The sequence below is a fragment of the Polyodon spathula genome, chromosome 6 (assembly GCF_017654505.1).
Source record: "Polyodon spathula isolate WHYD16114869_AA chromosome 6, ASM1765450v1, whole genome shotgun sequence".
Lineage (NCBI taxonomy): Eukaryota > Metazoa > Chordata > Actinopteri > Acipenseriformes > Polyodontidae > Polyodon > Polyodon spathula.
In genome coordinates this window covers 48,135,717-48,149,155 of record NC_054539.1, presented here as the reverse complement: position 1 = coordinate 48,149,155, position 13,439 = coordinate 48,135,717, and the positions used below count along the sequence as shown (strand labels likewise).

The 13,439-nt window shown below is 35.0% G+C and overlaps 1 protein-coding gene across 4 annotated transcripts in view; it reads right to left on the bottom strand.

Moving 5' to 3' along the window:
- The window catches only part of usp34 (ubiquitin specific peptidase 34), an 82,743-nt gene extending 69,755 nt beyond the window's left edge, over nt 1-12,988 (bottom strand). For all 4 annotated transcript variants that reach the window (XM_041253012.1, XM_041253014.1, XM_041253013.1 and 1 more), the window contains exons 1-3: nt 12,454-12,988; nt 3,157-3,244; nt 1,813-2,236 (exon numbers count right to left, since the gene is read on the bottom strand). In XM_041253012.1, the coding sequence (XP_041108946.1) occupies nt 1,813-2,236; nt 3,157-3,244; nt 12,454-12,496 (555 nt within the window). In that variant the 5' untranslated portion in view covers nt 12,497-12,988. The remainder of the gene's footprint in view (nt 1-1,812; nt 2,237-3,156; nt 3,245-12,453) is intronic.
- Nucleotides 12,989-13,439: the final 451 nt, after the last annotated feature.

Below are 13,439 nucleotides of genomic sequence, written 5' to 3'. Positions count from 1 at the left end.
ACAAAAACATAAAATTACAAAACTATTTGGACTGCCTTTAAAAATATATGTAACAGTAATGCATTTTTGTTGTACAGTAATACCTCAACAAACTTTAAGCACAACAATTCCTCAACAAAAAATGTTATTCGCACAAGCCTGTTTAAATTGTACCTGCATTCAGAATTCAGGAACTTTCTGCTGGCTTTCAGGTTTTCTCAGTGTAGCTTTTAAGCAGGTATATTTTCTACTCAGAATGTCTGAAAAGGTTTATTTCAATCAGCTCTTTTTGTGTTGGTTTTGGTAAATGTTCTTTTGGGAAGAGCAATATTTTTTCAAGAAATAGCTTGAAGTGTAGACGCTAAGAATTTTTTGATGTTAAACAACTGCATAATTTAGAATGGTGCAAGTGGGACGTGAATACAGTATAGACACATTGTCTTGCTTTTTAATACTGGTTTTTAACTTGATCAGTGCCAGACTGCATGGTCAGATTTTCATTCACTTTAGGCAGAACAGACTTAAAAATCATACCACATTTCAGAATAGACAGGTTCCAGATTGTAGAGGGTATCACACCATTCATTTCAATAGGGAATTATACAGAATAGCAGTATGTAGAGGGGCTGTACTGGACAAGTGTTACTGTCGCAAACAAACCAGCAAACCAAAGCACCTTGGAGACAGTCAATTGTCAAAGGAGGTTCCCATGGTGCCAATGAGATAAAACTGTGTGAAAAACATTGGGGGAGGGACAATTGTATCCAGTTACGCCTTGCTTACTAAATACTTGATATTCTTGTATAGATAATTGTCTCATCAAATATATCAAATTTAATAAGCATGCCATCTCACAAGAGTAGTGGTATCCCCAAAATGTTATCCTTTATTTAGGAATAACAATGCTGCTAACAAAATAATTCCAGTAAATCTTATCTACTATATATATTGCTATAATATATTGGAATATTAAGTGCCCATTAACCACACTCTGATGACTTTACTAAGCTTGATGAAGGCCACCTGGCCGAAACGTTGTTCTGTATTTAACTTTGTTATTTTTAAGTAATAAAGAATGGAAATTTGATCTATAATCTAACTACCATGGTGTCGCACCTCGATTTGCATTAATTGTGAACAATATTGGGATATTTGGGAGGCAGATCCCAGAGGTAGCACCCAGAAATGGAAATACTGGTAATTAAATAAAATAGTCAGTGTGCGATACAGGCTACCCGTTTTGGAATTAATATATAATAACCTATATTATATATATATATATATATATATATATAGGATATATATATAATATATATATATATATATATATATATATATTATATATATTGCATCCTCCCTTCAAAAATATTTTATTAAGCAAAACATCAGAGGTGCAAATCCCCAATATTATTTTTACCATCCTACCACTGAATGTAGTGCAAATCTTGGCAGTCACAATAAAATGGGCAACAAACCTCCCACCCCCTAGCATCACAAACTAGTAAGGTGGTTGAATATTTTAAGTCACTGTACTTTCAAACATAAGTTATATTCCTATGTTTCATTAGATGAGCTACATAAAAAAAAAAATCTAAGTCACAACAGTGAAAAATGGCATTTAACAATCATAATAAATGTACTGTTTACTTGAATGATTACAAAGCGCTTCTTCCTGAAGTGGACAAAAAGTTAGTTAATCACCAGCCACATTTATATAATATTCACAGCTCACAAAGAAAATTATATTAGTTACACAAAGATAAAAGCTTACTTTAAATTTGCATAAACAAGAATGGTATCTGAAGCAAGTATGTGAAGGGCAGTACAGCCTACCTCTATTGTAGGATGAGTGTTATGTTTGTACGCAGTATATAAAGGGAACTGGATCTGAAATATCTTTGCCACACATAACAGCAGCTTTTCTTTCTCCTCGGTATTCCAAGTGCTAAAGGCATCAGGGCTCTTTTCTGAAACATCCTCTGTTCTCCCACAAGCCTCTGAGCTGTCCAACTTGCTCTCTGTGGTGTTCTGTCCTTCACTCTCCCCATCTTCTTCATTGGATTCTCTTTCCACATTAACAGGTTCATCGCTCTGCTGAGTCACGTCTGCCCAATCGGAATCAGTATTATTAGTGCAAGATTTACAAAGCTGGTCCTGAAGCGCTTGAACGTGAGTGACTACCAAGTTTATGAGTGCATAAACCACCTGGTTAAAAACTTCTAGATGCTTGTATTCCTTGAAGCAACACAGACACTGCCTGTAGACAAAAGCAAATGTATTTAGAAACTGGAGCAAGAAAACCAAGAAAAATAATTATGATTTTGGACTTGAATTACAATATTATGGGTAAACAATTGCATGTAAAAAGGACATTTTAGGTTGCATTCACCAATAAAACAGAAGCTTGAATCCTAACATTTACCTGAACTGAGCTATATTTGCTATACATAATTCTACTGTACTTTGGATAATTAAGCAGAGCCTTACATAGCATCACATACTAGAAGTTCCACTTGTTTTATTGGTGGGAGCTAAAAATGAAATCCCCACAACTTGGCTTTTTTTTTGTCTTGGTAAACTGTGTGAATGTCAGAGGTGGTCTCAGGCTGGCATTGGCACCTAGCACAGCCATGGGCAAAATGCAACGATTATAGCATCTCTAATCAAATGGTTTGTAAACAAAGTAAAATGGATATGTGACAAATATGTGATCTTTATCATTGATATGGCCAGAGGTTAAAACAATGTGGTAGTATATACAGGGATGACTGCATAGCAGATCCATTCCTTATTTTACTAGTTTAATAGAACACACATGAGCCTGTTACCCACTGTGGCTAAGCTCGTAGTAAAACCTGGAATGGGCGAGTCTTATTTCAATCCCTGAATTTCAAAACCAGTAATGGGAGTTACAAATGATTTCAACAGTCACTGTTTAAACTGTAACCACAGTTGTGAAAACAAACAGTGCATGGAAGTCTCTAGTGTATTTGCGGTTTGTAATCAATATACAAACCACCAGGAATGGCCTTATTTTAAAGATTTCAAGGACAGCAATATTAATCTTGAGTTGCTACTTTTTGCATATGGTCTGAATTATTGATATGTGCAGAGGTTTAAAAAAAATGCCAATAATACAAATAAACAAACTTCATAAAAGCAAAATGATAAACTTACCTTTGGGTCCAAGAATTGATGTAACTAAATATCCTAAGAGCATGATCCTTTTTTAGCTGCAAGCCATCAGTGCTATCTGTGTCCGATACTGTGAAAATAGAAGATTTTAAAAATTAGCACAAGCGCCCAAAGTGGCAATGAAAGTTGGAGGCTTGTGAAGTCTCATGTGAACGTATCTGAACGAAATGCATGTAATCGTGAAAAAATCATGTCTGCAAGCATTGTTCTTCAAATCAAAACTGCAAGAAGCAATTTAATGCCACAGAACATACAAATCTAGCAGTACTATATTCTGCTGAAATTCAGTGTCAAGTCACATGCCTGGGAATGTGACTGAAAGCAGTAACAGTACTAATCCAAAATGAAACAGTTTCTGCTTGATCCATGCATTGGATTTTAATTTGTTATTTATTTATTATTTTACAAACCAATACAGTTACACAATTATAACTGTGAAATAACAATCAATAGGCTCGCTTATCAAATGTCCTATCATCCTATAATAACACCATGTAACAAATAGTTATTATTTTTTTGTTCCTGGGTAGTAAGTGTTATTTCCTAATTGCTTATGCCTCAACAGTGATATTTCAAAATATCACTATTTCCAATGGGAAAACGGGCAAATGTGTGTCTTTTCGTTCACAAAGTCAGAAAAAAACAACATATGAATCCAAATTTACATGTATTTATACTAAAGTAATATAAAAACGACTACAAAAGATTTAGAAGTGAGTAGTTTTTCGAGATTTACGATTATACTGTAAATACAGTAGTCATTTTTGTATTACTTTAGTATACATACATGTTAATTTGGATTCATATGTTGTTTTTTTCTGACTTTATGTGAACGAAAAGACACACATTTGCCCGTTTTCCCATTGGAAATAGTGATATTTTGAAATATCACTGTCCTGGTCACAAAAGCAAAGTTTGTCGGAAATAATAGCCATTTTCTACACTTTTGAGGCATAAGCAACTAGGAAATACTATACTTACTACCCAGGAACAAAAATTGTGTTACATAGTGTAATCAATAGTTTAAAGGGTACCTGCCAATGTCTTTGTGTGAGTATGTCTGCAAATCACAAGCATAGCCATGAAAAACCACATCCAGGAGGTTCAGTTCAGCTCAGCTTCATAAACTACCATGTTCACAAGGGGGCTTCTAAATTGGAAGCCCTGCATGAATCCATGAATTAGCTAACTGTTGTTAAATAAGGACAGAGGCTACTTTTAAATGGCTTGTGCTTGCAGACACAGTCATACTGTTCAAATTAAGCCTGTAAAAATGGTGTCTCTACAATTTATACAATATATTATCCAAAGTCTAGGTAATAGAAAATAAGATATTTTTACATTTCAACACTTCACTGCAAGTATATGGCATAAATGTTTTATGTCTCTCCAAAATGTTCAAGTATACTATTGTACCAAGAAAACAGAATTCAAAAGAATTACACTACAGTACAAATGTTCACTTGTTTCGTAGGAATTTGTCCTACAATATGACAGGAGAAAAACGTGTCAAAACAAGATGAACATGGTATTCACTGATACAGTACCTAAAAACAGTACTATGAACAGTCACTGCATCAATTGCCTCATTGGTTTGGATTATGTGTTTTTTCAGGACTAGGACATAGATCGCTTAGCCTCCAAAGACATTCATTAAACTTATGGGAAAAAACAATGTCTGGAAATATCTGTCAACCAGACTAAGCTGAGCTACACCTCCTGAAAATTTGCAAATTTGTTTTGTCCAATGTACACAAATCCACAACATCTGAAACCCATCCCATCTGTCTTCTGGTCTCTTAATAATGGAGCATTTGCATCCTAAAATGAATCACACAGTCTTTCAGGACTGATAGCTTGTTCTGCTGCTATTTAGAACAAATGCAGCACTACTGTAACTCATGGTGAAGAAGCATGAGAGATGCAAGTAAAAGATAATGTGTGAGATTACCTGAGTATTTTGTAGCTCTCAGTTCAGAAAGCACATAAACATCATATTAAACTGGGCAAATAATAGAACATGTAAAATCATGGGCAATAAGCACTTATGAATTCATCTCTCAAAAACAGAAACTGTCCCATTTTACAAACAAATGCCTACCTCATCAGAAACTGTGGAAGCAATAGGTTTAAACTGAAGGAGGCAGCAGTTAAATCAATTGACCAAATCCAGCAGCTGTTAAGACTAGGAGGAATTTCCCACATTATCAACTTATCTGGAATCAGCCATCACACGTCTTACAATAACAGCCCGCCAAAGCTGCAAAATCTCAAGAAAGCATTGTCTAAGAACTGCAAGAGAAGACCTGGGGCTCTATACATTAACAGTGTGGGCACAGAGAAGTAATCCAATAGTTCTCTCACCATTATCATTACATATCTACATTCAACTTTTTTTTTTTTTTTTACATACATTAAACAGCATCCTGATAAAAGTGGTTGACCACTCCAGCAGGTTAATGGGGTGTTGGATATTTGATAGCTGTTTTACACCATCTTCATATCCCTTTATAGAACATTTTGGTTTACCACTGTTCATGCACAAAGATGAGAACAATACAAAATTAATAATAAAAAGTGTATTGTTGAAAACAAAAGGTTTAAAGATGTATGCAACAGTAACAGTATATACATCTTTCAATGTATTATTCTTGTTATAAAACTGTGTCTGATGCATACAGTGAAAAAAATAGATGTCTGAAAAGTTTCGTCAGGGGTTTTCAAGATGCATAGCGTTTGGCGGTGTCTGGTTGGGTATTTCCAAATATACTGTGCCATATAACTATCAATGCTGATCCTTTTTAAGCAGGTCTGATAACATCATCAACCGACAAGCCCAACACAACCTAGATATATCAGTATTTCTTGTGATATTAAGTATTTAACAAACAATGTATATGTCTGCTTGCCTTCAATTTTTGTAAGATTATCAAAAACAAGGGATTTTTTTAGTATGGTACAGATCACAAGCAGTACTCCAAACAAATCACTAAACTGAACAGGGCCTAAACTGGTTTGGTTTGGTGAAAGTCTAACATTTGTGAATATAAGAAAATGCAATAACCTAACCTTATTCAGAGTACATTATGCATGTAGAACAATAGAACATTAGACATGGGTCACACTTTAGATGTTGTCGTTAACACTACTATGATCATCTTTTGCAGCACTCGATTAATTTAACAATGAAAATAACATATCATAACTGTCTGATGCTGGATAAATATAAAAACTACGATATTGTGGAGATGTCCGTGTTAGACGAGGTGCAGCAGTTGGACTGTGCAAATGGTAACCTGTGAAATAATGTAATATATAATTAAGGAGAGTAACCAATGACAGACGAAGAGGTATGGCCACATAATTAAATATTCACAAGGCCCTCGGGGACACTGCTACCCACTTCCTTTACGCATTCATTGTTTGTTGGGACTCTCAGGTTTGTAGTTGTCTGCATCCCTGAGACCCGCATTTGTCCATCTGACACAGGCAGCCCTACCAAATATTTTTTATTCTTAAATCATTCAGGTAATACAGCTGCATTGCTTGAAGTGCAAGCTTCAGAAAGTTGGTGGGCTTAAACTCTTCATTGTAGTTCCCGCTGTGGAGAACTGGAAAATATGGACCTGTCATGGATCGGACTGAACACTAATCTGAGTTGCACTCCTGTGTACGGTTGCATGCTAGAATCCATTTCAGGCTATCTTGATGACTGCTTTCCAAGTATATGTAACTGTTTAAAAACCTAAGAAGTAGAGCTGAATTTTGTCACAGTAAACAACAGTTTATTTTACTATCTAAAAATAGGTATTTCAAGATATTTCATGATTAAACAAAACATTTATTAAACAAAAAAAAAAAAGTGTTGTCATATTCAAAATGTATCATTTTCTTTATTGTTATTATGCAACAAATGTTACTAAATATGTAAATGCTTTAAGGTCCTGGAGCATTTGGTCTCTAAAATTGAGAGCAGTGGCGGATGCCTGGTTGTTTATGTCCTTTGATCTTTACGGAATTCTGCTTTTGTGGATTCTATTAGGCTTTTTGGTCTTTCTTCTTTTAGACAGAAAAAAAAAAAAACGTCTTGTGGCTTTTAGTGTTTGTTTCTTATTGTTACTTTTAAATTGTGAAAATGTTAATAAATAAAGAAAAAAGCATGTGTACCATAACATTAAGACTTTGTAGTTTATTGGGACCCCAACATTTCCTTTAGGACCTCCAGTGTTTTTGGAGATTCAATTGTATGGCTGTGGCAAACTATTTTTGTAATCAAATATTCTAGAGATTAATAAATCAAATAATTGATGCGCATCAAGTGCAGAACTTCCTTTGTATCCTTTTTTAAAACCACACAGTAAAATGCCAAGTATAACTTTGTATAATTTACTTCTAGGTATATACTAATATGATTTGCTTTAAACATTCTTCAAAAGCAAACTTACAATGTACTCATCAACATAGATGTCTGCTCTTGAAACTTGCAATTAAGTGCTACAGCAATAATTGTGAAAAACGTACATACAATATAAATGTATACAAAAGCTTTCTTCAAATGGTGAACGACCAATAGAACCAAATTCAGCATGTAAAATATTTTTTGGGGGTTTTGCTACAGAACTAAAAGTTTGATACACTGGAATCATCCTTGTAAACAATACCGTCATAACCCTTTCACACAGCCAAAGGGATCCTGCGAGTACAACTTTCAAACCTGTCAGTCAATAAGCAGATCGTTTTCGTGGCAACAGCGATTCCCAATAAATTACAACATCACACACCATCCCTCCCTATTTGTGAATTCACCTCCTCGTCAGCCTGCAAAGTTCACAATTCCTTAATTTATTCCACATTCTAATGACTACCTTGTTCTTGATCATCTATTGTATTTGAAAAAAATAAAAGTATATAACACCAACGACAAAAATACCCAACATGCAGTCACTAACTAATGTGTTGTGCACCATTTCCTTTTAAATATTAAGCTATCATATTTTCCAGGTTGAGATCAACTGAAACCCACTTAAAATCAATAATTTTACAAATTAAATCTAGAAATTATGTTTTACTGTGGCAAATGACTGAGACCTTTACCGACTTATTTATTTATTTATTTGGTGACTATCAATTAATGGAGGGAAGGGCCAACTAACTACATTAAGTAAACTACGGAAAATATGTATCGCTCACCCATTGGACTATCAGATTTGCAAAAGCAGTAGGAATGTTTTCATTTAATGTGCTCCATCAAAGACATTATGCTATTAGTTTAAACTGTATTTTGCAAACGGTATACATGATACAAGTTCACTGTCTAGCATTTATTCCAAATGACTGAGGGTTTTGATCTTTTATGATCAGTGGCCATTGTAGGTAGTTTATTCAATCAAACTGTTCTGGTGTCCACGTGGAAGATGCATACTCTGAAGAATGAACAATTTACTGTAACAGTGAGATGTGAAAATAATCTGTAATTGAAAATGAAAGCCATCTTCAATACATTTAAACAACTCAAACTACAATTTATAATCTTTGTTTTATGATTTTTAAAAAACATGGCTTTTATATGACAACTAAAGATAGAGATTCCCTCCATTCAAATCCAATGTGAATCATTCAGTTACTGTACTTTCAGATCAGTTCATTATTCAAGTCAATTTCCCTGTACAAAATTAATATTATAACATATTGTAACATACGTACTGACTTCCTGGACACTGGAATAAAATTAGTTTTAAAAAATTTTTTTTTTATAAACTAGCAGTTCATATATACAAGCTTCCCCTTTTTCATTCACGTCTCATTCATAAGTGGTATCAAGTATTAACGCTTTCAGATAACAAGCAGCAGCACTTCTACACTAGAGTAACTAAAGATGTGATGGAAGGCACTTATTTATAATTAGGGTTAATAATATTAATCCCAATCTATTTATAGTCTTACAACAAAAAATTGTTTGTTTAAAAACACGCTTTTGTTTTTTCTAGTAATGTGTACAGAAGGCTGTGGCCTACATGTAGAATCATACCAACCATTCATATGAGCATGAAGAAATGCACTTCTTTATCAAAATCGGAGTTGTAGCCTCTTGAATGTACTTTATACAATAGGTACAAGACTTACAGGGAGCATCAAGTGAAAAAGATAATACCGGTCTGGACAATCCATTACAGCATTGAGGACTGTATACAGTACTAGTAAGGGAGAAGGTTGTCTCCAGGTATTTAGTAATCCACTAGTAATATTATAACAAGTGATATGGTCTCTACAGATTCATGCCTAATTCCCACACCCAGGTTCAAGTCTCTCGTCTAATGCATACAAAAAACTGAAAATCTCCTGAGATGGCTCAGATTAACCTAAAGCTGAGGAAGAAGACACTGTTTCTTAAAGGAGAGGTAGTTTTGTTTCTTGTATCTATGATTGAAAACCTCTCTGAAAAGTTTGAGAAGTAAATCCTTCTCTAAATCCATGCACCCAGGGGGGAAATCAGGGCAGTATCTCCGGCTAGAGAATGATGAGAAATGCTGGATTACCCTTCCGAACATGCTATGCAGGGTTTAATGCCCAAGTTTCACTTCAGCTTCCACATGAGACAAACTCCTGTGCTTAAAAATGAGCATTTCAAAAAGACAGGAAAAAAAGTGTCATTTACTGGTTATTAACTTTTGTCCCAGCTACTTATTCAGAGTTTTCTGGAATGGGCTAAGAAAAATTTGATTGTTTTCACAGAAAACAAAAAATATTAAAACTTTCTGTAACTTTGTATATGTGAAGTACAGACCCTGACCTTTATATACCATTTCAGATTTTTAATATTGGGGGTTTTCATTTTTGGATTTCCCATTTCCAATAAAAAAAAGGCACCCAACACAAGTCTCTAGCTCATGTAGTTTTTTCCAAAATAAACAAATTTTTTTACTCCTATATAACTTGACCCAATCAGGCTGAAAACTACCCCACCCCCCATTCATGAGTTTATTTCAACCCCAGCTTATCTTTCACATATCTGCCACAAGCCACGTGTAACTGTGTTTTATCTCTGTAAATATGACCCTATTTAACCCCATGTCTACTCGAGGTAAACTTAAGCCCCTTTCACACTGGCGCATCTACCTGGGTCACAATCCCATGTAGTGTGAAACCATGTACCTGGGTGGTACCCCGTGTCCCAGCAACCCACCTCAGGATGTGTATGAACACGCTTTGACCCAGGTTGAGCAAAACAAATGCATGACAGCAGACAAAATAACAAACAGCCACGTCTGCACAAAGGTTTTACTTCGGCAGGAACGTTTTTGTTTATTCTGTTTAGCCATATTTTTGTTGCTTGAGACACACCATGAGCCAGATTGCAGAAGGGATGAAGAAATGTTTGCTCTAATCAACACTTGGGCCGATGGTTCAATCCAGAAAAGCTTGAATGGAAGTGTCTGTAACAAGCTGCTTCAGGGACATTGATTCATGCATTGTGCACTTGCATCTGTCATCCTGGTCAACCCTGCTTTATCAAAAGCAGTGTAAAATCACGTAGGTGACCTGCATGTGACCGGGTAGGATCACACCCAGGTAGTGCATGCCAGTGTGAAAGGGGCTTAACTACTGTAGTGGAAGGAGTTTCTTCCTTCAGTGCTAGAACAAGCAACATACAATGTACTAAATCTCAACAAAAAAAACTGTAGCTATCTGTCTGCATTGAAATACAAAATAAAAATAAGGCCATTAACATGTTTTAAAAATAAGACGCTTCCATCTAGGATCATCTAAAAATAACCATAGTAGCCATTTTAGAAAAAAAAAAAACAGTCAAATGGTTTAAATGTTTTAATCATCTGGTTACTACCAGTTTAAAGCAAGATTTTAGTAAGAAAGTGCATGTCAAAAAGTGAGGTTAGAAAATGTTAAAAGTTTATAAAAAACTTTACCTATCAACAGCAGGAATAACATCCAATTAAAAGGTGCATTTAAAATGATTATGTATCAATTGTTAAAAAAAAAAAAAAACATACAAGTTTGTTGTTAATATTCAGAGATTGTATCTATGTTTAACATTTTCTATTACTTTACAAACTGAGAATTAGATTATATTTAGTAAGTGAGCTATCTTTGTATTGAAACTCGTTTGGAATAAATAACAATAAAATGGCTGCCCCTTCTCTCACTCAAGTCAGACTGCTTAAAAACATTCAAAATATCACTGTTCACAATATGAGATGCAGATAGCGTGCATCTCACGATAAACTGAACATTTGGACTCGACAGTGTAAATAAATGTATAGGATTTGTCTGAAAACGCTGTCAACTCATTTGCAAAATTACTGAACAAACACCAATCCCGTCCCCTAATAATCTAACAAAAAACACTAAACCTTGCTTGTGCAGCTCAGGTCAAAAACAGTTATCTCAGTCTCCCCACTTCAGTTTGACATGTTGCATACTCAGCCAGGCCAGTGTCTGCTGTCAGAATTGATCGGACCGGAATAGGAACAATTGACTTCGACCGAAATGTATTTTTTGCACATAAACAAATATTTAAAAAGAACTGTAGCATTCTGTAATTCTGATTTAATGTTGACAAAGGTAAATATGAAATGCAAAACACAAAAACGGGCCTTGAATGAAAAAAAAAAAAACACAAACCTTAATTTAGTAGTACTGTATTTTGCACCAGTGGTGTTTTCCACAACAAGTTCGAGATAATTAAAATTGATTTCAAGCAACACTAAGTATAAGCATTACGATTACTTATAATATAAACAGAAAACGTTGCACTTCAGGACTGATGCCTATTCGAGTGGCTGTATGTACAACTGAATGGATAGTTACGTTACATTACATTTGACTTCATAAAAAAAACATCTATACAACTGTGTGTTTCTGCAAAAACAAATAAAAATATGCATTTGGTAAACCACTGAATAAAGTTTGAATAACACTAAATGCCATTAAAATGAAAACAGAAAATAACTTTTAATTTATGGCAAGCTGATATTGACGTTCCAATGTAACTTTTTGTCAGTGGCGTAAAATGTTCCATTAAAACATAAATTGGTGATTTCACAAGTCAATAATTCACCTCCCAGCTGTTTGTCCTAAATGAAAGTCAAGCCTCTCGTGATACGGCATATGGAGCATATATAAATTTACCTTTTTAGGCCTAGTAGTCGCAATACTAGTGGTAAAGACAGAAACTGCAAAAAAAAAAAAGTAAAAAATGAAGAAAACGAAGCAGCACAAAAAAATGGCTTCAAAACGTTAAAGTGTTAATGGTTTACTTACTTTCATTTAAAACCTCCACCAGTTCGGCGCAATTTTCACACATTGTTCATTAAAAAGTGTATTCAAACCATTGGAAATTGTTGATTGATTCGAGGAGTGTTGGAAGCTGGTTGTTTTGAAAAAAAAATCAAAGGATGTTGAAGGCAGAAGGAGGAGGAGGAGGAGATGGGGGAGGTGAATAAATGCAAATGAGATTTGTTTTCAAAGTCTCCGAGACTGCGTTGGAAGTGAGAAGGAATAAGAGTGTCGGAGTCACTCTCCGAGCTGAATAGCACTGCCAGTAGCAGACACGGCAGCCATTTTGAAGATAGGGGCATTTGCTGAACATCGACTTTTTTCCGCCTCACTCTCCCTCCTCCCTTTCGGATCTTTTCGGGTTCCCATCTCCGTTGGAGAAAAGAGACTGAGTCACTCTCAGGCGGAAGGAAGGGAGAGGCGAAGAGGTGGCAAGATGGCAGCCTAGTAATCTGAAAATACTAGCCGACTGAGCTATGCTTGAGCTCACGGCTTGTAAGTGGAGTTGTGCTAATTAAATTGACAAACTGTACAAAGCAACAATAATAAAATGTTATTTTAAATTGAAACTAAACTATCTTAGCGCATTGTATTTTTTACCACATCTTACTTCGTACACAATAAACACAAAATAGATAATGGTGCCGCATTGACACGACATGATACTATACAGTACCTTGCATATACTGCACAAACTTTACTGAATTAATGTTACTTTCAATTTACATATAACATTTTACAACTTACGCGTGGCTGCAAGTAAATACATAGCCAACCCTTGGCCTACCTGTTACTTTTGTTTTCTGGTGGTATGAGTCAGATCATGTTTGCAAAAGCAATTAAAGACTTAAAATTCTGAATTTTAATTGTAGTTCACATCTTGCCTTTCTAACAACTGGAGACCATATGTATTTCTGAAAGCTTCTTGCTCTTTTCCAGCCGATCGATGGCAGTTCTAGCTTATGAGTTTT